The sequence below is a fragment of the Lemur catta genome, chromosome 19 (genome assembly GCF_020740605.2).
Source record: "Lemur catta isolate mLemCat1 chromosome 19, mLemCat1.pri, whole genome shotgun sequence".
NCBI lineage: Eukaryota > Metazoa > Chordata > Mammalia > Primates > Lemuridae > Lemur > Lemur catta.
The window spans coordinates 33,728,648-33,752,237 of NC_059146.1; the positions used below are offsets into that span (position 1 = coordinate 33,728,648).

Here is a 23,590-nt window from a genome sequence, read left to right on the forward strand (position 1 = left end):
AATTTTTGGTTTTTAAATCAAATCTGTATTATTTTCCATGAACAAAAACCCAACCTATGGTAACTGTTGACTACTCACCCTGTGGGGGTGCAGGTGAGAAGCACGGCTTTAGGAAATGCTCACCATGAACCAGAAATAACTGAAGCCGAGATCTCTGACTGGGCAAAGGGTGCTCACATCCAGATGTTCCGGACTGCTGAAGACCAGGGGTGCTCTGTGTTCCCGGAGCGCTCAAGTTCAGTGTTATGGTTCCCTGGGGGTGCTGTTACTGGCCCATTTTACAGGTTCAGAACCTGATCCTTGCAGAGAGGCTCAGTAACCACCAGGCCATGTGGCTGGTCGGTGGGTTGCAGGGCTGCCTGGGTCCACTGGGGACCACTGTCCCACCCTGCTTTCCTCAATGGCTTCTGTTAGAACATCAGCCTGCTGGGTGCAGTCCTGACCCAGGGAGTGTTGCATAGCGTTGTACAAATTCAGATGGGCCAGGTGCTGTGATATGAGTGTGACAGTGTTTGAAAGGCAGGTGAGCACCCAGGCACTCTGCGCAGGGCTCTGGGCATGGCGGGCAGGCAGGCGAACAGGCTATTCCTAAAAGGGAAGGTGACAAACTTCTAAATGGGAATCCTGGCTCTGGGACAGCAAGGGTCCCCATGTTCTCCTGATGGCTTTAAGAGGTTACCCTGAGAACTCTGTCCCCTCTTGGGTCTGCCAGCCCCAAAGTGCTCCCACGTCACCCCCCGAGACAAGACCTTTGGTCCCATCCTGATACCTGGGATGCTAAGTTTTGGCTGGAGATAACAGCAACAATGCTTCAGGCCGTGCCCCTGCTGTCGTCCTGCCTCTCCGATAAGGAGCTTCCTTCCCAGGGGAGCCTTATCTGCTGGCTGGGCAGGGGTGGCTCTGCCCGGACCCCCTCTGAGCACAGCTGGAGAACCTCTGCTCCACAGAGCCCTGCATGGGGCCAGAGCTCTGCGGCTTTGTGCTTCTTGGGCCTTGGCCTCGGTTTCCCCACGGGGCAAGTGAGAGTGAGGGGCTGATGACGTTGTGTGGCCCTTCTCCCTCTTCTGCCCGCTGCACGTGGGACCAGGGTACTTGAACAAAACGTCCACCAAACCTGACGAGCCTGTGGCCAGGGCTGCAGTGAGGCCACACGAGGTCCCAGGTGGTGCCGGACCCAGCCGCTGGCAGAGGGCAGGGGCAGGGCAGGCCCTCGAAGGCAGGCTGAGGGCTGTGTGCTCCGCGTGGTGGGAGGAAAACACCTGAGCAAGCGCGGGTTAGGTGGGAAGCAGCTACTGTTTGCTGCCTGACTTCAGCTGTAAATACAGCCCATTAAGGTACTAAACGAGTTGGCTCCAAAGTTTATCTCCTCTGATTTCCAAAGATTTTTATCTTAAAAGCATTGTTTCTATTCTTTAGAGAGATTTCTCCTTATAGGATGTAGCTGATTTGGGCCAATCTGTTTGGTTTTTGTTTTGTGGGTTTTTTTGTTTTTTTTTTTTAAGACATTGATCTAGATACAAAGGAACAAAAGTATTTTTGGAGAGAAACTGGCTCGCCTGACCCTCCCCTTTTTGTATAGTGTATCTAAGCTCCATTGCTTTGAAAATAATGGTGATTAATGATTACCTTGTGACCTCTGTACCTCTGGCTTCCTCCACTGCTGGGCACAAGACATGGCCATTTCTGGGGCTCAGCTGTGCAGGCGCGGGCGAGCGGCGGGACAGACGGCTCCTGCGGCTCTGCAAGGTCAAGGGCGGAGGTGGGGTGACGGGCGGGACCTGGGCAGAGGGTTCGTTCAGAGAGAGGGTGCAGTACGTGGCCGGCTCCTAGTGCAGTCGTGAGCTGGTTTCCTCTGCAACTTTGGTTCCCTCCATCCCCGGCTGAGAAAGCACCTGCGTTGTGATGTGTCGCGTGTGAGGCGCTCGCGGCCCGGGAAGGAACCGCGAGACACCAGCCTTCCGCAGGCTGGATGCCCTAAGTGTGTTCCAGTGTGCTTTAAAATATTTCTTTTTGCCTTTGGACCACGGAGATAGAGTGACTTCCAAGTGTGTCCCTGTGGAGGGTGAGGAGATAGGTGGTAGCACAGGGACAGGGACCGGGGCAGGGGCTGGTGGGGAGGGGACACGAGCACCTCAGCTTTGGCGGGGAGCACGGAGAGGTTTGTTCCTTGCGGCCTGCACAGCATTAGTGACCCGTCTTTACTTCTGGGGCCGAGCAAGCCGTCCCTAAGGGACCGGCAGCCGTCCCCTCCGGAAGCACTGGCTAAGGATTTGCTTTGGGAGCCGGCTCCATGGCGCTTTGGCCGACGGAGCCCTTGCGGAGCTCGCGTTCCCGTCCGGCCCGCGTTCGCTGAACCGGATTCCGCCCGACCCCGCCTGCAGCCTCCTGGGACGCGCAGGAGCGGAAAATGGGGGAGACGGGCCCGAGGAGGCGGCGAGAGGATGGGAAGTCGGTGCAGAGCAGTGAGCCCAAGACCACGAGTCTCCAGAAGGAGGTAAGGCCGTCTCCCCGCCGCGGGCGCTGTCGGGGTGCAGGCGCTGGCGGCCAAGGCCCCGCCGATCCCTGGTGATGGGGCGCAGGGTGAGATCCTTGATTTGTAGAGTTCAGCCTTAAATGAGCAGTTCTCTGGGCTTCCCTCACTTCCTCTTGCCAGAGAACTCAGCGCGTTCTTTTGAGGTCCGTGCGTGCGTGTCTGTGCCCGGGGCAAGTGTCTGGAGGGGCTGGTACTTTTGCTCAAACCGGTGGCCGTCCAGGGATGGTCGGAGAAGGCTTTCTTCTGATAGTCGAGCCCCTTCAACAGCATCTTGGCTAAATCTCTGTCCCTGTATGTTTGAACATCTGTAACGACGGGAAACATTCTGTTCTAGAGGAGTCCAGCTGGGACGGCCACCTGACATAGCTGTGGCAAAGGTGACGGCTCTGAGTCGCAGGGTCCTGAGGAGGGCAGGCTGGCCCCGGGCCGAGAGGGAAGGGGAGCTGCAGGGGTGGGTAGGAGGCAGGAAGGAGCTCAGCACTCCACACCACGCCAGTCCCAGTTGTGCGGGAGCGGCAGGGTGTGGCACGGGAGGACAGCAGGCTTCGTGCCCGTAGGATGGGGAAGGAGGGCCCTGGAGTGAGGGTAGGACGGCTTCAGCCTAGAGAGCAGAACGAGGGGCTGAGATCTGGGCAGGGCCCCCAGAAGCTCTCCTGCCTGGCCCAGAGGGGATGGAGGAGGGACGGCACTGAGGCTTTGGTGCTTGACAAAGGGGCATGGCGTGGCCGACTGGGTGTCCTGGGATCGGGTCCCCAGGAGTCAGGTGACAGGCAGTACCCTCCCTCCCTGCCAGTCTCATGCCGGATCCCAGCAAGGTCCTCTCGGAACCCAGGTGGGCCCTCTGGCCACACAGAGCCACTGAGAAATCCCCAGGCGTGTCCTGACCCCAGGCGGCCTCAGGGCGAATGCAGACCTCCTCCGAATCCGGAGGGCCCCGGCCTGGGGAGGGCTGGAGAGGCAGGGGCTGCGCCTGGAACTGCACCCTGGGCCTGCGGCTGGAATGGAAGCCGACGCAGCTCCCCAGGGCCCTCACGTCTGCCCCGAGTCCCCTGGGTGGCCAGCCCGCCGCTGGGATCTCCCCGGTCCCCTGGGGTGTGACCGTGAGCTCAGCCTCTGCCCAGGCAGGCGAACACAGGCGTTGGAAACTTCCTGCTGCGGAAATCTGGCCTGGGCGGCTTCTGAGGGCTGATGCTATGAGTAGGGGCTTGAGTCAGGCTTTTTTTTCCTTTAAAAAAAGTATTTTTTCCCCTTGGCTGGCAAATAATTTACATACAATGAAATGTGCAGATCTTCAGAGCGCAGTTGGATGAGTTTTGACAAACGTATCGGAGATGCCCTCGCCCCAGCCTTGAGTTCCCAGCACCGCGGACCAGTGTTGCCCGTTCCTGACGCCACAGGAACGTGACCACGCCGCGTGCACCTGCGCAGGGCTTTGTTCTTAGAAAGCTCACACCCTGGACAGTGGCACCAATGGATGCTCGCAGGGGGTCCCTGAGTGTTTCTGGCTCGGGGTGGGGGGGCCTCCGTTGCTCACCCCCACGTGGCTCCTCTGGCCGGGACATGAGCCTTAACTTCGCTCTGCTTTGGCGACTCCCTTCTCCCCCGCCCGGCTGCAGGGCACACCCGAGGGCCTTCCCCGCTGGCAGCTAATGTGCCCAGTCAGCCTTTCCGGGGCACACGAGGGCTGTGGTCAGGAGCATGGAACCTGAGCCAGATCCCCCGCCCCCGGCTGTGTAACCAAGGGCAGTAACTCCCCATTCTGTGCCCGTCTGCTCAGTAAAATGGGGGTGACCTGGTATACCCCATGCGTGGGGCTGCCACGAAAATTGATTGATTTAGTGAAGCCCCAGGCACAGGGCTCTGTTGCCACTGTGACAGCACAGGGTGCAAGTGCCTGGGACGTGGGGCTGTCCCGGCTGTCCCTGAGGGGGTGCAGAGGGTGCCACCAGGTCTGGGTGGCGGCACTGACTCCCCTCCCCCTCCGCACCTGAGGTGGGGCTGGTCAGCGGCATCTCCATCATCGTGGGCACCATCATCGGCTCCGGCATCTTCATCTCCCCGAAGTCTGTGCTCAGCAACACGGCGGCCGTGGGGCCCTGTCTCGTCATCTGGGCTGTCTGTGGGGTGCTCGCCACGCTGGGTAGGAGATGGTGAACTCCTCCCTGTCAAACGCGGGGGACGGGTTACATGAGGTCCTGGCTGCTGCCGGCTGCCCTCTTGATGCATGTGTGGCAACTAACTATGAATCTGGCTGCGACTAAATATCCAGTGGCCAGAACGCAGGGCCGTGGTGGGAGGACCATGGTGGGAGGAAGGCTCCCGGGCACAAGGGCAGCCCCTCACGAGGGCAGTGGGGGACGCCCTCTCTGTGTTCCAGGCGCTCTGTGCTACGCAGAGCTCGGCACGACCATCACCAAGTCGGGCGGCGAGTACCCGTACCTGATGGAGGCCTACGGCCCCATCCCCGCCTACCTCTTCTCCTGGACCAGCATGATCGTCATGAAGCCTTCGTCCTTTGCCATCATCTGCCTCACCTTTTCCGAGTACGTCTGTGCGCCCTTCTACTCGGGCTGCCAGCCGCCTACCGTGGTCGTCAAGTGCCTGGCCGCTGCTGCCCTCCGTGAGTACCCAGGCCTGACACCCGGGGCAGGGGTCAGGGGAGACCTGGCACAGATGACGTCGGGGAGGCGCTGGCCTCGGCTCCTCGCCGCCCAGAAAGTGGCCGAGTCAGCGGAAGGCTCTGGCGACCGGCGGGCGGGGTCTGGCGCCGGCCTCTGCCGTCCCTGTGGGTGCCACGTGCCCAGAAGCCCCCGGCCCGTCTGAGCGGCAGGGATTGGCCGTCCCGCAGGCAGTGCCCTGGCCTCAGGGCCTGCTGCTTCTCTGCTGCCCCAGAGGCAGCCCCGGCATGACCCCTCGTTTGGCTGTGGCCCCCAGCGTCCAGCTCAGGGTGGCGGAGCGGGTGGCAGTGGAACGGGGACTTTCCAGCCCTGTTGCGACCACCCACGCAGGACACCCCCGCCCCGCCCTGCAGTGCTCATCGTGATAGTGAACTCGCTGAGCGTGCGGCTGGGCAGCTACGTGCAGAACGTCTTCACCGCGGCCAAGCTGGTGATCGTGGCCATCATCATCATCGGCGGATTCATCCTCCTGGCCCAAGGTGACCGTGGCAGGCGCCCGGTGTTCCCTGCCCCTCCCTTGCGTCCGGAGCAGCCCTGACCCACGAGCATCTCTCTGAGGGGGCCTGGCGGGAACTTAGCAGGACACCTTAGGGCCGACTCTTCAGTTAGTTTAACCCGAGGTCACCAGTCGTTCCCTTCCTCCACCAGGAGCCGTGCGCACACTCTGATCGGCTGACGCCCGCTGTTCACTCTGGCTTAATTACAGGAAATACAAAGAATTTTGAAAATTCCTTCGAGGGTGTGGACGTGTCTGTGGGAGCCATCAGTCTGGCGTTTTACAATGGACTCTGGGCCTACGACGGATGGTGAGGTGCCCCCGAGATGTCCCCAGTCTGGTGCTGCGTTTCTTTAGGCTGAGGTCACAGCAGTGAAGCAGCGTCATGGGAAGCAGTGAATAACGCCCCCTTCTAGTGGCTGGTGTGACCCTAAAAGTCACCTTCTCATTTCCCTTCTGTGAAGCACCCAACCCTCACCCTTCTGTCTCCCTCGGACACTGAGACACCTGCCCCTTTCCCCGTGACAGTGTCCCGTGGGCAGGAGTGGGGACCCTGTCTGCAGGAGTCTCACCAGGCAGACGCGGGCTCAGTCCCACAGAGGCAGCCAGGGCTGCGCGGTCTTGACACGGCAGGAACATTCGGTAGCGCTTCTGCTCACACCAGGAAGTGTTGGGCGTAGTCGGTGCGACGCTGTTTATGTTCTTTAAGGATGAAGCTGGCCATTCCCCCCAGAGGGGGAAAAAAACCCCGATGCTGGTTTTCCCCCTCTGCAAAGCAACTGTAAGTTTCCTTTCTCTTTCAGACAAAGAAGTCCTATGTTTTCAAAGCACCCTGGGGACTCACTATTCCCCATTTTTCTTGCAAATGCAGGTGACTCTTAGAGAGGGCAAAGACTTGACCACTGGACAGACGTGTAGGTCTTGGTAGGACCCTGGGCCCCGCTAGCACCAGGGCCTTCCCAGAGAGAAATTACCCTGGAGTCCTGCAGAATTTTCTCTATGGTGGAGAATCTTAAGTGAGGCTAACATTTATTATCGTATGTTCCATAAGTCCAGGTATGTTGAAAGTCACTCATGTTAACTTTTCTTTCTCCAGGAATCAACTCAATTATATCACAGAAGAACTCAGAAACCCTTACAGGTAAGAGCTGAGCCCGGGCGGGGGACGGGGGACAGGTGGCACATTCCTCCTCTCCAGGCGAAACTCGGAGCTGCCTCCTCCCGTTAGTCCACAACCCTCTTCCAGACGGGACGGTCCTTATGTCCTCAGAGTTTGGTTTTGTTTCAGGCAGTGGAATGGTTGCTAGGGAGAAGGAAGGACTCCAACTTTCTTTGTCTCTGGCTTATTTTGCTTCATAAACAATTCAGTTTTACTGCCCTAGAGTCTGCGAGAGGGAGAATTCTCCTTTGAGAGTGTCCCCCGTCCCCGCTAGGGCTCTGCCGCAGCACAGACGCCTGCCGGGGAAGACCTCGGGAAGGGCATCTGGGACCCAGCCCCCGGGAGGGCGGGAGGAAAGCACTGGACAAAGCGGCCACCTCGCGGGTCTCCTACGGATGCTCGGGTCTGACCCCGGGTTCCGGTCACTGCCCCACCCAGAAACCTGCCCCTGGCGATTGTCATCGGGATCCCCCTGGTGACAGTGTGCTACATCCTCATGAACGTTGCCTACTTCACCGCGATGACGCCCACCGAGCTCCTGCAGTCCCAGGCCGTGGCCGTGGTGAGTGCCCCGGCGCTGCTGCCGGAGGGTTGTGGCTTGTGGGAAGGGGCCAGACCAGGTGTCCACGCAGGCACGGAGGGAAATCATCAGCCAGCAGCCCGGGAGGGGACGGCTGAGGCCCACCTGAGGGGAGGGCAGGGCTGATCCCCCAGGGTTGGGGTCTTGGCAGGAGCATGAAGGAGTTGAGAAGTCATCATAGTAACAGCGGGAGGGAAGGAAGGACAGCAGGAGGGAAGCGGGGACAGGAGTGGCAACAATGGGAAGGGGGGGGCTGTGAGCTGGGGTTGGACGCAGGTCCCGAGGTGACGGATTCGGATTGGGGAGGCGGCGCAGGCGGGTGACACGGAGGTGGGGAGCAGTGGGGCATGGGACGGAGTGGAGGCAGTGAGGCCGGGTGCTGGAGGAGGCAGAGTGACTGAGGACTATGCCAAGGGTGGATGTGCGATTTCTGTTACCATCAAAGGTCCTGAGATGCTCTGAAGGGAGAAAAGGCAAAACTGTCCCTTCCCGCGCGTTTCCACCCTCCCCTCCCTAGACGAGTCTTGGAGGCTGCGCCCAGGGCAAGGGGTCCTCCCTGGTCTTCAGGGCAGAGCACCTTTTTTGGACCAGTGGCCCCTAGAGACCCTGATCTCATTCTCTCTGCAGACGTTTGGGGACCGTGTTCTGTACCCAGCCTCTTGGGTCGTTCCACTTTTCGTGGCGTTTTCAACCCTCGGTGCTGCCAACGGGAGCTGCTTCACGGCGGGCAGGTAGGGGACCCCCGGCTGCTCATTCTCAGGGTGGGCAGGGGCAGCAAAGCCGGTTCACGCTTGAGGGAGACACGGGCCCCCAAGACTCGGGCTCTGCCAGGGGGAACGCTCAGGGCAGAGTCAGGAAACCTGCAGTGCAGAGAAGGGATGTGGCCGGAACCCACATGGCCAGCTGGCCAGGACGCACGGACAGGCTCGCACTCCGGGACTGGACGTGACGGCTGGTCTCAGCTCTCCGCCTCGGTGGGGCCCTCGGCGCCAGGCAAAGGCAGGTAGGAGACGGGCGCGTGCCGCACTGGGTTATGCTGTCACCTTGTTCATTCCACCTCAGAGAGTTCCTGAACATCTCATGTTGACCCGCATGCAAACTTCCCCTTAAAGGGCCGGACAGTAAGTGTTTCAGGCTTGCAGGCCACATGAGTTTGTCACACTGCTCAACTCTGCCCTGGTGGCACACAAGTACACAGCCACAGCTATGCTCCAGCCAAACTTTATTCCCACAAACAGGTGGGTCGCCATCCTCCAGACCCAGCCGCTCTAGACCCAGGTAACCACTGTGTTCCAGCCCACGTCTCTGCAGCGTAGTAAGTCGCCGCTCCCGGCCTGGGCGTGGGGTGTTTCCCTGAACACAGCTGCATCCTTGAACACACAGGTGTCTTGGCTCAGCTGTCCAGTGTTCCACAGCGATACATTTGTGAGTGAAATTGCCAAAGATTGTGCACTTTAAAAAATGAAATACACACCACAGAATCATTCTTCCAAAGCTGTACCAACATGTCTGTAGTGCCTGGCCTCCACTTCTGTTTTCAAAAGTGTTTCGGCTACTCCAGACTCTGTGCATTTTATTAATTTTATTTTTATTTTTAATTGACAAATAATTGCATATATTTATGGAGTACACTGTGGAATGAGCAATTCAGACTAATATATCCATCACCTGATATACTTATTTTTTAGTGGTACATTTAAATTCCACTCTTTTAGCAATTTTGAAATATACATTAACTAGTCATCTTACTGTACAACAGATCACCAGAACTTACGCCTCCTAACCGAAATTGTGTACCTTTGACTAACCCCTCCCTGCTCCCTGCCAGCCCCTCCCCTCAGCCTCTGGTAACCGACATTCTCCTCTCTGCTACTCGAGTTCAAATTGTTAGACCTCACATATCAGACCATGTGATGTTTGTCTGTGTCTGGCTTATTTTTTATTCAGCATAATGTCTAGATTGATTCACATTGTCAAGCAATGACAGAATTTCATTCCTTTAAAAGGCTGAATAGTATTCCATTCTTATATGTGGCCCATTGTTTCTGTCCACTCATCTGCTGACAGGCACTTGTGCTGTTCCCGTGCCGTGGCCACTGTGACTGATAGCGCGGTACCAGGGGAGTGCAGACGTCCGACACCGATTTCAATTCTATACCCAGAAGTGGGGCTGCTGGGTCATGTGGTGATTCTGTTAATATTCTTAGTTTTCTAAGGAACCTCTGTACAGTTTCCCAAAATGGCTACACTAATTGACATGCCCACCAACATTGTACCACGGTTCCCTTTTCCCCACATTCTTGCCAACACCCACCTTTTGTTTTTTTGATAATAGCCATCCTGACAGGTGTGGGGTGATGCCTTATTGTGGTTTGCATTTCCCTGACGGTTAGTGACGTGCAACGTTTTTTCACGTGTTGGTCTTTGTGTGTCGTCTTTTGAGAAATGTCTATTCAAGTACTTTCCCCATTTTTTAATGGGGTGGTTTTCTTGTTATTGAGTAATTTGGGTTCCTTTTATATTTTGGATATAAACCCTTTATCTGATAAATGATTTACAAATATTTTCTCCCAACCTGTGAGTTGTCTCTTCACCCTGTTTCCTTTGCCTTTGAGTTTGGTGTGATACCATCTATTTTTGATTCTGTTGCCTGTGCTTTTGGGGTCATATGCAAGAAATCATCATCCAGATCAATGTCACATAGCTTTTCTCCTGTGTTTTCTTCTAATAGTTTTACAGTTTAAGTCTTACATTTAAGTCTTTAATCTACTTTGAGTTGTATAAAGGCTAAGAGCCCAATTTCACTCTTCTGCACGTGGATGGCCAGTTTTCCTATTTCTATATGAACGCTAGAATTAGCTTGTCAATTTCTACAAAAAAGGCTTTGAGGGTTTTGATTAGGACTGTGTTGAATCTGGGGAGGCCTGCCATCCTAAGTATTGGGACTTCCAATCCACGGGTAGACTGTTTATTTAGCTCTTATATTTTTTTCACAAATGTTTTTGAGTAGTTTTTGGTATACAGTTCTTGCACATCTTTGGCAGATTTATTCCAAAGTATTTCATATCTTTTCATGCTATTTTAAATGGCACTTCAAATTATTTTTTAAATTCCAGTTTCTGATAGTTCATTGCTTGTATATAAAACACAATTTTAATAGCTCTGTTAAGGTACAAATACCAGACACCCTTTGCAACTGTACAACCCAATTATTTTAGTAACTTTACAAGGCTGTGCAAATATCACAATCCAACTGTACAACATTTCAGTTGCCCCAGAAGGTTCCTTCATGCCTGATTACAGTTAATCCTGTTTAACATGTTTACATTTACTGTGGTCCCTGAGAGCTGAATTTCTAACACATTACTTTGTTTTCTTGGCTTTCAAAATAATCCCGAGTTATATCCATCAAAGGTTCTTTATTCCCGTCTGTCTCCTGCTGATATGGAAGTTGAGTATCTATTCTGTCCGTGATTGCCCTTAAAATTTAGTGTGAATACCCAACAGAGTGTCGGTCGTTCAATTCTCTTTCCTCTTGTGCAGGGCTCTCCCTTTTCTTGTTAAAACCTGGTTTATAAACCCACCCCTCTAAGAAAAGTTTGTTACAAAATAAATAAATCCAATACTTAGCTACACACCAGCATGTTCTTCTGCCTTTTCCTTATCATTGCTTCTTGTAATCAGCTCCCTTTGAGCTATACAGCTTCCAGTGAAGCCTGGAGAGTTAATGGCTCATAGTTTATCTAAAAAGGAATTTATTTTGCTGGTAGTCTTGAATGATAGCTTAGCTACATAGAATTCCAGTCTAAAATCAGTTTCCCTCGTCATTTTGAAAATGCTATTCCTCGTATGTCTGCTGTTGTTCTTACTGTCCTAATTCTATAGTAATAATTTAAATTCAGTAGCCCTTAGGATTTTTTTTCTTCTACTATAATGTTTATATATGGGTATGTTTATGCCTTGTATAGAACTGGGATCAATTTGAAGGCTCACAGTGTTTTTAATTTTATGAACGTTCTCTGCTCTTTGAATTTGCCATACTCCACTTGGTGTACGTGACCTTCTCCCGTTCTTCTTAGTTTCCCATCTAAATTTGTCATCTAGCTATGCTTCATGCTCGGATCTAGCTTCCAACTTAGTTTTTCATTTCATTTGTATCTATTAAATAATTATTTTAAATTATGGTAACTTTGACCTTTCTTGAAAAGAAATTCTTCTTAGCCAGAGGATACTAGAGGATGGGAAGGGTGGGGGAGTAGGGGATAGGGGGAGATTTGTTAAAGGATACAAAAGTATGGCTAGCAAGGAGGAGCACGTCCCAGTGTTCTTCCACGGCAGTGCAGGGTGGCCACAGTTAACCACAGTATATACTTTCAAATCGCTGGGACAAGGACACTGAATGTTCCCAACACAGTGACAAATGCTCAAGATGATGGACATGCTCATTACTGTGATCTGATCACTACGTGTATATATGTATGTATCACAACATCACTGTGTCCTCCACCAATAATACTATTGTATCAACTTAAAAAAAATGAAAATAGAAAAAATATTCTAATTCTTCTCTCTTTAACCTTTTAAACAGTCTTTCAGATTACTGAATTATCAGGAGTTCTTGGGGTGGGGACTAAGCCCTTTGTTTGTGTCTGGTGATGTGCCCTTAATTTGCCTGATTTTTTTAAACATGGAAACTCTTTAACTGGGTTTTGGACTTGAAACGGCAAGGCACCTCTGTGTTTGCTTCTGTCCAGCACCCCAGGAACTGGGGCCCACTGGCCTAGTTTTTACATTTGTTTCTTGCATAACTTTCGGGACTCAGAGCAGGTGTCCCTAGAGCACCCACCCTGCCCTGCGGTGGTGGCTGCACTGTAGCCAGACGCATTTGGCCACCTGGCCTGCTCCTCTCAAACTCGCTCCCTCCAGAGGGCAGACGACCCATCACCACTCAGTTCCTTTCTCTGTGGCTCGTTTTGAAACCCAGGACATACCTTCTCAGGGGCAGGGAACAACCTGCGTATGGTTAACTTTCTCCATCATTGTCTTTCAGACTCATTTACGTCGCAGGCCGGGAAGGCCACATGCTCAAAGTGCTCTCTTACATTAGCGTCAAGCGCCTGACTCCAGCCCCCGCCATCATCTTTCATGTGAGTGTGAATCCGCCATGGCGTCACCCGCCTGAAAGGCACAGGGCCCCTCGGTGTGCATGGTGACATAGACCTGTCCTGCTACGCCCTGTGGTTCTCAAATCTCTGTGCCCTGACATCTTCCAAGTAGAGCTTCCGGGTAGATAGTCCTTGCTTGTGTGCAGCTTTTCTGGGCACCAAGAGACCATTCTTAGCCTCGGGGCCAGCCCCCGAGGAGGACCAGTGCGCCCTCAGCAGCCAGACCCAGACAGAGGCGGTGACAGGCCAGGGCAGGTCAAAATCGGACTTGAGTTTTGCAGTCGAGGGCCCTCGCCCATGACAAAAACTGTCTGAAAGGGAAATTCATGATTACGAAGCTGGCACAACATATATACATATTGTTTTTTCCTTGCTGAAAATTACAACTTCAACATTCAAAAATTTTCCAAGTCTTTTCTTGTCAGGCTTCAAAGAGGACAGCCATCATAGCCACAGTCAAGTTTACCCTCAGCTGTAAAGGGATTCATAGGACGTTCCTTTCATGGTCAAGCATTTAGTTTTCTGTAAAGTGATAAGAATAGAATAATGTTTTTATGTACTAATGGCCTAAAGATTCACTCTTCTTTCTATCAGGGTATCACAGCAATCATTTATATCATCCCCGGTGACATAAACTCGTTAGTCAATTATTTCAGTTTTGCTTCGTGGCTCTTTTATGGCATGACGGTTCTAGGACTCATTGTGATGAGGTTCACGAGGAAAGAACTGGAGAGGCCTATCCAGGTAAGTTTAGAGCCCCAAAGTCACAAGCGGCTGTAGTTTTAAAAAATGAATTAGCGGTAACTATTTCAATACTAGGGGCATGCTTTGGAGTTTACTCTTCATATTACAGTTTATGATCCAATTAGACAGTTATTCATTTTACTAAGTTATCAAGAGTGCCCCATCTCTCTAATGGTCCAGTCCTGGCAGTTCTGGCATCTCTCACATGTAGGGACTTCTGCACTCCAGCCCCATTCCTGTGCATCCAGCCACTAACAGTCCGTACTTGCACTCTGTTCTGGGCTCCCTCCCTGCATGGCTCCTGTGGGTCTATGCACCAATGAGGAGGAGGTAGAATTTATTTCGTTTTTCCTGTGTTAGGGGCCTTTTTTTAAACAACTGTGCTGTTTAATTCTCATGATAACAGACACACACAGGTACAAGAAAGAGTGAGGCGAGCTGAGAGCTTAAGTAACCAGGACAAGAATAAGGATAATGTCTTTAGCTTTAGGATTTTGTTTCAGAAATTTGTCTAGTGTCTTTCTGGCCCTGTATCCTGACTACCACACGTCTCTGGAGTCCGCTCTGGGGCCACGGGGCAGCCTGCCTGGAGTCCGGCAGCTCCGCCTCCATCAGGTTACCTCGCAGGCAGAATCACGCTGGTAGTATAGACTGTTCATAGGCACAAAATCCCTGATAAAAACAGCTAGAGCCACTAGGAGAGCAAAGGAAAAACCCCACAGCCAACATCTGCAACACAAAATGAGGAAAAGAGGTATCACCATAAACTCCAGACTCTAAGTGGAAGCCCCCCCAGCCCCACTCAGACATTCTCGGTAGGAAGAGCTGAGGACCACCACTGGAAGCGGGGGGAGCAGCGCTGCAGTGGCCTAAGCTGAGCCCCTGACAGTCCCAGAAACTCCTCTCCAGAAGGCAACAACAAAAGAAACAACTGCTTGGGATGAGAAACCACACAGAACTCGGCAGAAACACTGGGGTCAAGGTGGTGCAGCCTGGGAAGACAGATCTCACACTGGAGAGGCCATGTGGTGTCAGTATTTCAAAACATCATTTTAGGGGAAAAAATCATTTCAGCAAATAAAGAGTAAGCAAGAAGGAAAAGAAGGACATGAGAGCAAAGAAACATGTCAGGAAACAGAGGCCCTGCAGGAAGGAAAAGGAAAAAAAAATCAAACAGAAATAAAAATGAATCCAATACATGTATAATTGAAGTCCATGAAGAAGAAAATGAAAGTAACAGAATTTTAAAAACTAATTCAAGAAATATTTTCTGGGGTGGGAGGGAAAATGGGGAGTAGGGCTTGAACCAACATAGTGAAAGGCATACAATGTAATTGGGAAATGTGAGTTAGAATAGACAATAAAAATACATTCCAATAAAATTACAGAGCTTTAAAAAAATGCTTTGGAGGCCAGGCACGGTGGCTCACGCCTGTAATCCTAGCACTCTGGGAGGCCGAGGTGGGTGGATTGTTTGAGCTCAGGAGTTCGAGACCAGCCTGAACAAGAGCAAGACCCCGTCTCTACTAAAAATAGAAAGAAATTATATGGACAACTAAAAATATACACAGAAAAAAATAGCCAGGCATGGTGGCGCATGCCTGTAGTCCCAGCTACTTCGGGAGGCTGAGGCAGTAGGATTACTTGAGCCCAGGAATTTGAGGTTGCTGTGAGCTAGGCTGACGCCACGGCACTCACTCTAGCCCGGGCAACAGAGTGAGACTCTGTCTCAAAAAAAAAAAAAATAAATGCTTTGGGCATCCACTCCCCTTTCCCTGTCCTTACCTCCAACCCACTTACTAATACTGGCATCAGACTTTTACCACCAACGCTTCATGCCACAACACAGTGGGGCAACATATTTAAGATTTCAGAGAAAGAAAATGTAAGCCAAAGATTTTATACCCAGCCAAACTGACCTTGGAGAACAAAGTCAACAGTTACTGTTATGAAAAACTCAAGGCATATGTTATTACGTGAGAACCTCCTGAGGAATCACCCAGAGAGTTAGCTTCAGAAACCAGTAAGGTAATAATATTTAACTATATGACTAAATGATGACAGGTGACAGAACAGTGTGTCAATGTTATGTGCTGGCAATATAATACAACAAAAATGGAAAAGAGAGACAGCATATGGAAAGCAGGTGCCAATTAAGGAAAGTATGCCAAATAAGTTGCCAATAAAAGATATCACTGTTTAATTTTTAGAGACAGGATCTCCCTGTGTCACCCAGGCTACACTGCAGTGGTATGATCATAGCTCACTGTAACCTTGAGCTGCTGGACTCAAGAGATCCTCCCGCCTAAGTTTCCTGAGTAGCTGGGACTACGGGCATGCACGCCTGGCTAATTTTTTTAATAGAGATAGGGTCTCTGTTGTCCAGGCTGGTCTCAAGCAATCCTCCCAAAGGATATAATATTAGTTAGCCCCCTTTTTTAAAAAGACATCGTTAGTTATAATATTACTAGATATAGCAGAATAGTTATGAAAACTCTCAGAACAAAAAAGCAGCTTTCATACATACCAAAAGATACAGTGCTGCACGCCTCTAGTCCCTATTTAGGAGGCTGAGGCAGAAGGATTGCCTGAGCCCAGGAGTCCAAGGTGTGGTATGTTATGATTGCACCTGTGAATAGCCACTGCACTCCAGCCTGGGCAACACAGCAAGACCCCATCTCTTAAAAAAAAAGGTGTGGTGGCGGGACACAGAAGCAGCAGACCCTATTGTAAAAGTCCCTCTGTATAAAGACTTGTATAGGGACATCCGTCAGAACATCTTCCTGGTTAATGTTTCCTTGGTAGAATGCTTATTAGGGTTTTTTGTTGTTGCTACTGTTTTTGCTCATTAGTTTTTAACACCCCAAAACTTCATAGAATCTATGAATCTCTCAATACTTTCATTTACAGCTGATATTTACATGAAAAAATTAGCATTTAAATCCCAAAAAGGCAGTACAAATTTTTAATAAGATGTGTGATAAAAGTTTCAAAGTTACATTCCAAATCCTATACACACCAGAATTATGCACGTGTGTCCAGATGTTACAAGCCATGTTATTGTATTAAAGGCAACCGTTATGTTAAATGACTACCAGGAAATCATTTTGAATCACTTTGAAGTTTACTATCTTATGTAATATGTGTTGGGTAATATGTTATTTATATACATGCGTTTACTGTGTTTTGGATATATTTAAGCACGTTACTTGGGAATATGGGTTTCATATGATGCATGATAGTGTTTCCCCATACTATGTCAATACTTAAGAGGCAGAAGACTGATAGTAAGTAGAAGATGCTCGTATACAGAAAGATAAAACACCAACTGTGTGAATAAATGCACTTAGTTAAAAGAAAAAGATTTTTCAGGCAGGTCTTCACAGCTATAAAAATTAAAAATGAAAGGACAGGCAAAATACTATCAGGCAAATGAATACACAGAAAACAGGGGTCGTGATCTTACTGGATAAGCACTCAGGCCCAAAGCATTACTTAAGACAAAGACCATTTAGTTATGCTAAAGGCTAACTTTATAATGAAGAGATAGTTATGAAAACCTATTCACCAACTGATATAGCAACCATCTTTACAAAGAAGGAACTATGGAAAATAAAAGGAGAAACAAACACACGAATAATAGGCGACTTGGAAACATCTCCTTCAGAGACGTATCACTGGCAAAAGTGACTAAAGATCTAAAAAATATGACAAGATGGACCTGAGAGATTTATACGTAACTCTGAACCCCAACAGCAGCACACACATCTTTCCCAAGTGAGTATGGGATGCCTCTGAAAACTGACCATCTTTAATGCCACAAAGAAAACCCTGACATTTCAAAAAAAAATTAAAAATAATACAAACCACATTCTCTGTCTATAATGAAACCAAACAGCAAATTAACAAAAGGAAAAAAATTAACTTTAGGGTCTAAGAGGAAGTAAGACATGAAAGTACATAAATTCCTAAAAATAATGATAGAAACAGGATATTTAATCAACAAACACAGCCTAAATAGTGCTTTGAGAAAGTTTTATTCCATTAAATATTTGTCAGTAAAAATGAAAAGAATAAAAACAAACAGGCAACTCAAAAAACAGGAGAAAGAACACAAAACCAAAAGAGAGAAGATATTAATAACATAAAAGAACTTAAGGTATTAGAAAAGAGAAAAACAGAAATGAATGAATGAGGGAATAATTAGCAATCAAGCTGACTTTTTGAAAGCTTTCCTTCTTTTTCAATGATCTGGAATAAAAGTAATACTGGAATTATCTGATTTTTAGATTTTGCCTGTGATTCTAATTCTGCTAAGATCAGTTTTAGTAAATTATATTTTCCTAGAAAATTGTCCATTTCATCTAAGTGTTCAAATTTATTTGTATAGAGCTCTGTAAAAATAGTCTTATAATTTTTTTTTAAATCTATGTTCTGGAGATTAATTCCCCATTTATTATTATTATTTTAGGGACAGAGTCTCGCTCTGTCACCTAGGTTGGAGTGCAGTGGCCCAATCATAGCTCACTGTAACCTTGAACTCCTGGACTTAAGCGATCCTCCTGCCTCAGCCTCCTGAGTAGCTAATTTTATAATTGTTTGTAAAGACGGGGTCTAACTGTGTTCCCTAACTGGTCTCAAAGTCCTGGCCTCAAGCGACCCTCCTGCCTCAGCCTCCTAAAGTGCTGGGATTACAGGCCTGACCCACCATGCCCAGCTCCCACTTTTAGTTTTTACTTGTGTGTTTGTGCTTTCTCCATTTAAGGTTAGCTATGAGTTATTTTATTGATTTTCAAATTATTTTTACAAACTATAACACTCATACCAAAACTTCACAAAGCACAAAAAAGGGGAAAATTACTGAGCAATCTCACCTAGGAATGATATTAAAATTTTAAATTAACAAACAGGAATCCAGTTACTTTAAAAGATAATATATCATGACCAATTCCAGCCTACGCAAAGGTGGATAAAATTAGAAAATCCCTTAAAGGTTTAATTCATGGATATAATTCATCACATTGATAAGCCTATGGAGAAAAACCCTATGATCACCTCCACAGATAAAATTCAACACACATAAATGACACAAATAGGAATTTATAGGTATTTTCTCAACATGGTATCACACACACACACACACACACACACACCTCTCCCCACCCAAGGCTAAAAACAATTTTAATTGGTAAAGTAGCATGGTAGCACCAGAAAGATCATTGCTAAGGCTAGGAACGAGAATGCTTTCTATTCCTACTATCATTTTGTTAACAAGACCATTAGACAGAAAAAACCAACGTGGAGACAATTAGAAAAGATCTTTTTTTTCTTTTTGAGACAGGGTCTCGCTCTGTCACCTAGGCTGCAGTGCAGTGGCCCAATCATGGCTCAAGTGATCCTCTCGCCTCAGCCTCCCAAGTAGCTAGGACTAAAGGTGCAAGCCCAGCTAATTTTTTTTGTAGAGGCAGGGTCTCGATATGCTGCCCAGGCTGGTCTTGACCTCCTGCCCTCAAGCAATCCTCCCAAAGTGCTGGGATTACAGGCCTAAGCCACCAAACCTGGCAAAAAAGACTTTTTAAAGTTTCTAAAATTCTCTCCTGTAAAAGATAATATAATTGTATATCTGGAAGACCCAAAAGGATCAAAGAAAAGCTACAAGAAAATAAAGTAGTAAGATATAAAATTAACACACTTTATATAAATGATATCCAATGAAAAGATAATACCAGAATACTTCATTTTACCAAACAAAACAAAACCACAAAAAACAACCAACCTACCCATAAACTTAAGATGTTAGGCCTCTTAAGCATAGCTGCAAAACTCTGAAATACTCCTGAAAGACATAAAGGTAAGCTTAAATAAATGGAAATTCATACATGTTCTTGGATAGGAAAACTCAACAGCAGAAAGATATCAGTGGTGACCTAATTTATACATTTAATGCAACTACAATAAAAAGGACCATCTAATATTTTTTCCTGGAGTTACATAAGTTAATTACAAACTTCATATTGAAGAATAAATAAGAATACCCAGGAAAAACCTAAAAAAGGAGAACACTTAAAATATAAAGTTTCTAAAATTTAAATATTACAGTGTGATGCATAAAGAAAACATAAATTGCTTTATAAATCCAAGAATGGGGAAAATGTTCCTATTGTTCCAAAATCCAGAAGTTAGTAAAGGAAAAAACTGATAAACGCAACCTTAATAAAATAAAAATACATGCCTTTAAAAAAAGAAAGTTGGCCGGGCGCGGTGGCTCACGCCTGTAATCCTAGCACCCTGGGAGGCCGAGGCGGGTAGATCGCTCGAGGTCAGGAGTTTGAGACCAGCCTGAGCAAGAGCGAGACCCCGTCTTTACTAAAAATAGAAACAAATTATCTGGCCAACTAAAAATATACATAGAAAAAATTAGCCAGGCATGGTGGCGCATGCCTGTAGTCCCAGCTACTGGGGAGCCTGAGGCAGGAGGATCGCTTAAGCCCAGGAGTTTGAGGTTGCTGTGAGCTAGGCTGACGCCACAGCACTCACTCTAGCCCGGGCAACAAAGCGAGACTCTGTCTCAAAAAAAAAAAAAAAAAGAAAGTTAAAAACATGTAACATAACAGGGAAAACAGTTGCAAGTAATATAAGAAAGGCTAATATCCTTAACTTAAAGGGTTTCTAAAAATTGAGATAGGAAATACCAAAACTTTCCAGAAAAGTGGACAAAAGATATAAAGACAGTTCAAAGGAAAAATGCAATGACACTTAAAAATGCCCACAAAATCCCCTAACAAACTCAACTTTGCTCCTACTAAGGGAACGCATGCCAAAATTATGAGACACCAATTTCTTACCTATCAGAGGGGTAGAAATCCAAAAGTCTGATGCCACGATCCACTGATGAGGTTGTGGGGAAGCGGCCCTCTCATACGTTGTTAGTGGAATACAAATGGTTTTCCCACACGAAGGAAAATTTGGCACTATCTAGAAAAATTTACTTTTTGACCCAGCCAACCCATTTTGAGGAAATCTACCCCTAAATGAAACTGGCAAAAATATGAAATATACACGTTATTTACCGCAGCATTAGCAAAAGGTGTAACACAACCCAAACGTCAGTCAATAGGAGGTTGATAATAACAGTAGTACCGGCATAGTTATTTTGAAATTCATTATAGGTACATTATAGGATAAAAAGCAAATAGCAATTATGTTAAAATTATTAAGAAACAAGATTTTCCAAAGCACAAGAAAAGAAGATACAGGTCTAAAGCAAAGGAAAGAAAAAAAAAAAAAGAAACCCACGTAATCTTACATTTGAATTGGAAACATCAGTATGAATTCATGAAATTTTTTTCCTTCCAAATTATTTCTCTCCTCATAAAAGAACAGTGAGTCCTCCAGTCACCTGGAGTATGGTCTTAAAATGCCATTTCCCACTAAAAGGAACCAAAGCTCCCTGGAGAGGTGGATGGATCCCGGTCTGGCACGTCCTGCCCTGGCAGAAGGCGTGAGAGCTTTCGGAACACACCGGGGTCATGTCATGAGGGCCCAGGGGCCAGTCTGAGGGGCTCCTACTAAGCAATGACAGGACCTTCCGAACACCATGAAGAGTGACCACAATGGACCCACCAAATATATAAAGATGCAGGCGTGTGAGTCACCTTTATAAGTTTCAAGGGTCCAACTCATCATTCTGAAAAGAAAAAGAATCAAGCATTTATCCTGCCTTTCCTGTACAACCTTCAATTTAGAATAAACAAATAATCGAAATTCTGCCATTGTATTACAGAATTTCAGACAAATGACAGAATTAGAAGATTGCCATTTTGTAACCCTTGATGAAATAACAAATCAATGCAATGATCATCTGTAATTCTTACCTGTATTTGTGGTGCAAAACCATGAACAGTTAATGGGGACGTTTATCATGGTGGGATGGGACTGCTTTCCCTCCCCTGCCCACTGTCTTAGCAATTCAGAAGTGGGACAGTCACACGTTTTGTGCTTCGTGACATATGTTACAAAAGGACGCACACTGCTCCAGCTGGGAACTAAGCACCAGTTTTCAGGAAATAGGGGAGACAGAGGAGCAAGCTGCACCACACCGGGAGGAAGCAATTGGGTAAAGCTAAAATTAAACATTCTAGAAGATAAGTCATCCAATTTCTCCAACAAATCAATGATAAGATTAAAGAAAAAATAGGGGAGGGAAGAAACATGTCAAAAACAGAGTCCTCATTAGCTAGAGATGCATACTGAATATTTCACAGGTAAAATGACATGACGTCTGGTATTTTCTTCATATTCTAGGGGAGAAAAGGTGGAGTGGAGGAAATGAGATTGGCAAAATTGCGTAAAAGTTATTGAAACTGGAGGGGGCGCACGTGGAGTGCGTTATGCTCTGCTTTATCAGTTTGTTTTTAAAGAAAAGTTTCAAAAAGCAAACGAATGCATGTAGCCAAACCATGACACCTGCTGTTCTGCTTCCAGGTGCCTGTTGCCATCCCCATCTTGGTGACTGTCATAGCCGTGTTCCTGGTGCTGGCCCCGATCATCAGTGCCCCTGCCTGGGAGTATCTCTACTGCGTGTTGTTTATACTGAGTGGCCTTATCTTCTACTTCCTTTTTGTCTATTACAAGTTTGGATGGGCTCAGAAAATCTCAAGTGAGTATCAACAGGAGGACGGTTCAGCTGTTAGCGAAACGCAGACAGGCACAGCAGCCTACAAACCGCGTCTGTCCCAGCTCTGCCAAGGCTTTTTCTATCACGGGATCTCAGCTGCCAGCAGATCCCTGTCCTCTTCAGGAGGACACAACCCACTCTCTGTGTCCTACCTCTCGCTCCACCCTTGATCTTTGTGTTCCTGTCAATTACTCTTAACAAGTAGGAAGGGAGCACACTATTTTCTTTTTAATTGCAAAATACACATAAAAGTTACCATCTTAACCCCTTTGAAGTGTATAGCTGAGCAGTGTTAAGTACATTCACGCTGTACTTCTCATCCCCGGAGCACCTCTTTCTTTGGCCTGATACGCCTCTAAGAGGGTCAGCGGCGTCCCAGACACCCAGGACGATGGAGCTGGGACTGGAGAACGGGGATGGGGCCTAAGCCTCACGATGCCCCAGGCACAGGCCTCACTCTCACTCAGCAGTCCTGATCCTCATGTATTTTAGGACAATTGTTTAAAAGTTTAGCTACATTAGCCACTTTGGCTTCTAAAAAGAAAGCACTTGTGTCAAAGTACATCAAAAGAGACTCTGAATTACACCTATTTTTTAAAAAGTCTGTAACTGTATTAGACTCACAGTGTTTTGCCCTGCACGGCAGACTCAGCTGCAGGAAGCCCCCTTTACGAAAGCCTTTAAAGCCTTCTTGAGATCTTCACCAGGCGGTGAGGTGGTCATCGGTCTGTTTCCTAGAGTGTAAATTGTTTGGTGGCAATAAAATATATAGCAGCCTTCTAATTTTTTAATGGGCAATAACTTATCTCCAAAGACCCAGTGTAGCTACCAGGATGGATGTGATTCGCTCTACACCAGCCATGCCCCGAGTGTGGGTCTCAGAGGCGGCACATCACCAGAGAGTAAGAGCAACATCACAGCTCACCAACAGTCGTGGTGAAGCTTTTAGATTACATTTTTCTAACTGCACTTATTTATCAACTTTCATTCCAGAGCCTGTCACCATGCACCTGCAGATGCTGATTGAAGCTGTCCCGCCAGAGGAAGATACTGAGTAACAACTGCTGCCTCTTACAGCCAAGCCAGGGCTGTGATGAATTTATTTTTATAAGCAATATTTGTGGTTATTTCTTTCTGATTTTTTTTTCTTAAGAAAAAAACATATTCAGATGTTTATAATGTTATTTTTAGATATCCTTAATTCTCTGGGTGGGGTTCCAGATAAGAGAAGTGACAGGTGTGTGTTAAAGTTATCAAGTGAAGATGTTATCTAACAGAGGTGGACGTAGAAACTACCACCATTGTGGTGGCACATCACACTTACTTGAATAAAGGATGTTCCTTAAACTCAATGACCAATAAGCTCTGTTCTTTTATATAAAACTGATGACATTTTTGCTTTAACTGATATAGATTATTACAGTACTAATGTTTTACTAGCTACCGTCTCCCCCAAAAATCAACATGGCAGGTCTGCGCAGGCTGAATGCCAAGGCCCCCACTGCAAAGCTAACTGCCCTTCTGGAACCTTCCAAGGCATGTGCTCACAGGGCCTTGT

The 23,590-nt window shown here is 47.8% G+C and overlaps 1 protein-coding gene and 1 long non-coding RNA gene across 5 annotated transcripts; one reads left to right on the top strand and one right to left on the bottom strand.

Annotated features, from left to right (window-relative positions):
• The first annotated feature begins 1,673 nt into the window (after positions 1 to 1,673).
• SLC7A9 (solute carrier family 7 member 9) lies at positions 1,674 to 23,208 on the top strand. Of its 4 annotated transcripts, none has more exons than XM_045531879.1 (13): positions 1,674 to 1,746; positions 2,382 to 2,494; positions 4,526 to 4,673; positions 4,911 to 5,153; positions 5,565 to 5,690; positions 5,918 to 6,017; positions 6,804 to 6,848; positions 7,305 to 7,428; positions 8,074 to 8,177; positions 12,497 to 12,593; positions 13,206 to 13,355; positions 21,840 to 22,014; positions 23,026 to 23,208. In XM_045531879.1, exons 1-13 carry the CDS (start codon positions 1,674 to 1,676, stop codon positions 23,088 to 23,090), a joined length of 1,563 nt encoding a protein of 520 aa, XP_045387835.1. In that variant the 3' UTR covers positions 23,091 to 23,208. The 4 variants fall into 4 exon arrangements, with proteins under 4 accessions (XP_045387835.1, XP_045387836.1, XP_045387837.1 ...); XM_045531880.1 differs by lacking the exon at positions 1,674 to 1,746 and adding an exon at positions 1,808 to 2,062; XM_045531881.1 differs by lacking the exon at positions 1,674 to 1,746 and adding an exon at positions 1,808 to 2,045.
• On the bottom strand, positions 10,194 to 22,534 carry LOC123624255. Its single transcript, XR_006730093.1, has 3 exons — positions 20,201 to 22,534; positions 19,136 to 19,191; positions 10,194 to 13,133 (listed from the first exon to the last, which is right to left on the bottom strand). It is a non-coding gene; the product is annotated as an uncharacterized LOC123624255 (long non-coding RNA).
• Positions 23,209 to 23,590: the final 382 nt, after the last annotated feature.

Excerpts from the sequence above, each read along its gene's own strand:
- SLC7A9 (XM_045531879.1), top strand. The coding sequence starts at position 1,674 with ATGGCCATTTCTGGGGCTCAGCTGTGCAGGCGCGGGCGAGCGGCGGGA. Across the intron at positions 4,674-4,910 it reads TGGGGTGCTCGCCACGCTGG|GCGCTCTGTGCTACGCAGAG; the intron begins GTAGGAGATGGT and ends TCTGTGTTCCAG. Across the intron at positions 22,015-23,025 it reads ATGGGCTCAGAAAATCTCAA|AGCCTGTCACCATGCACCTG; the intron begins GTGAGTATCAAC and ends CTTTCATTCCAG.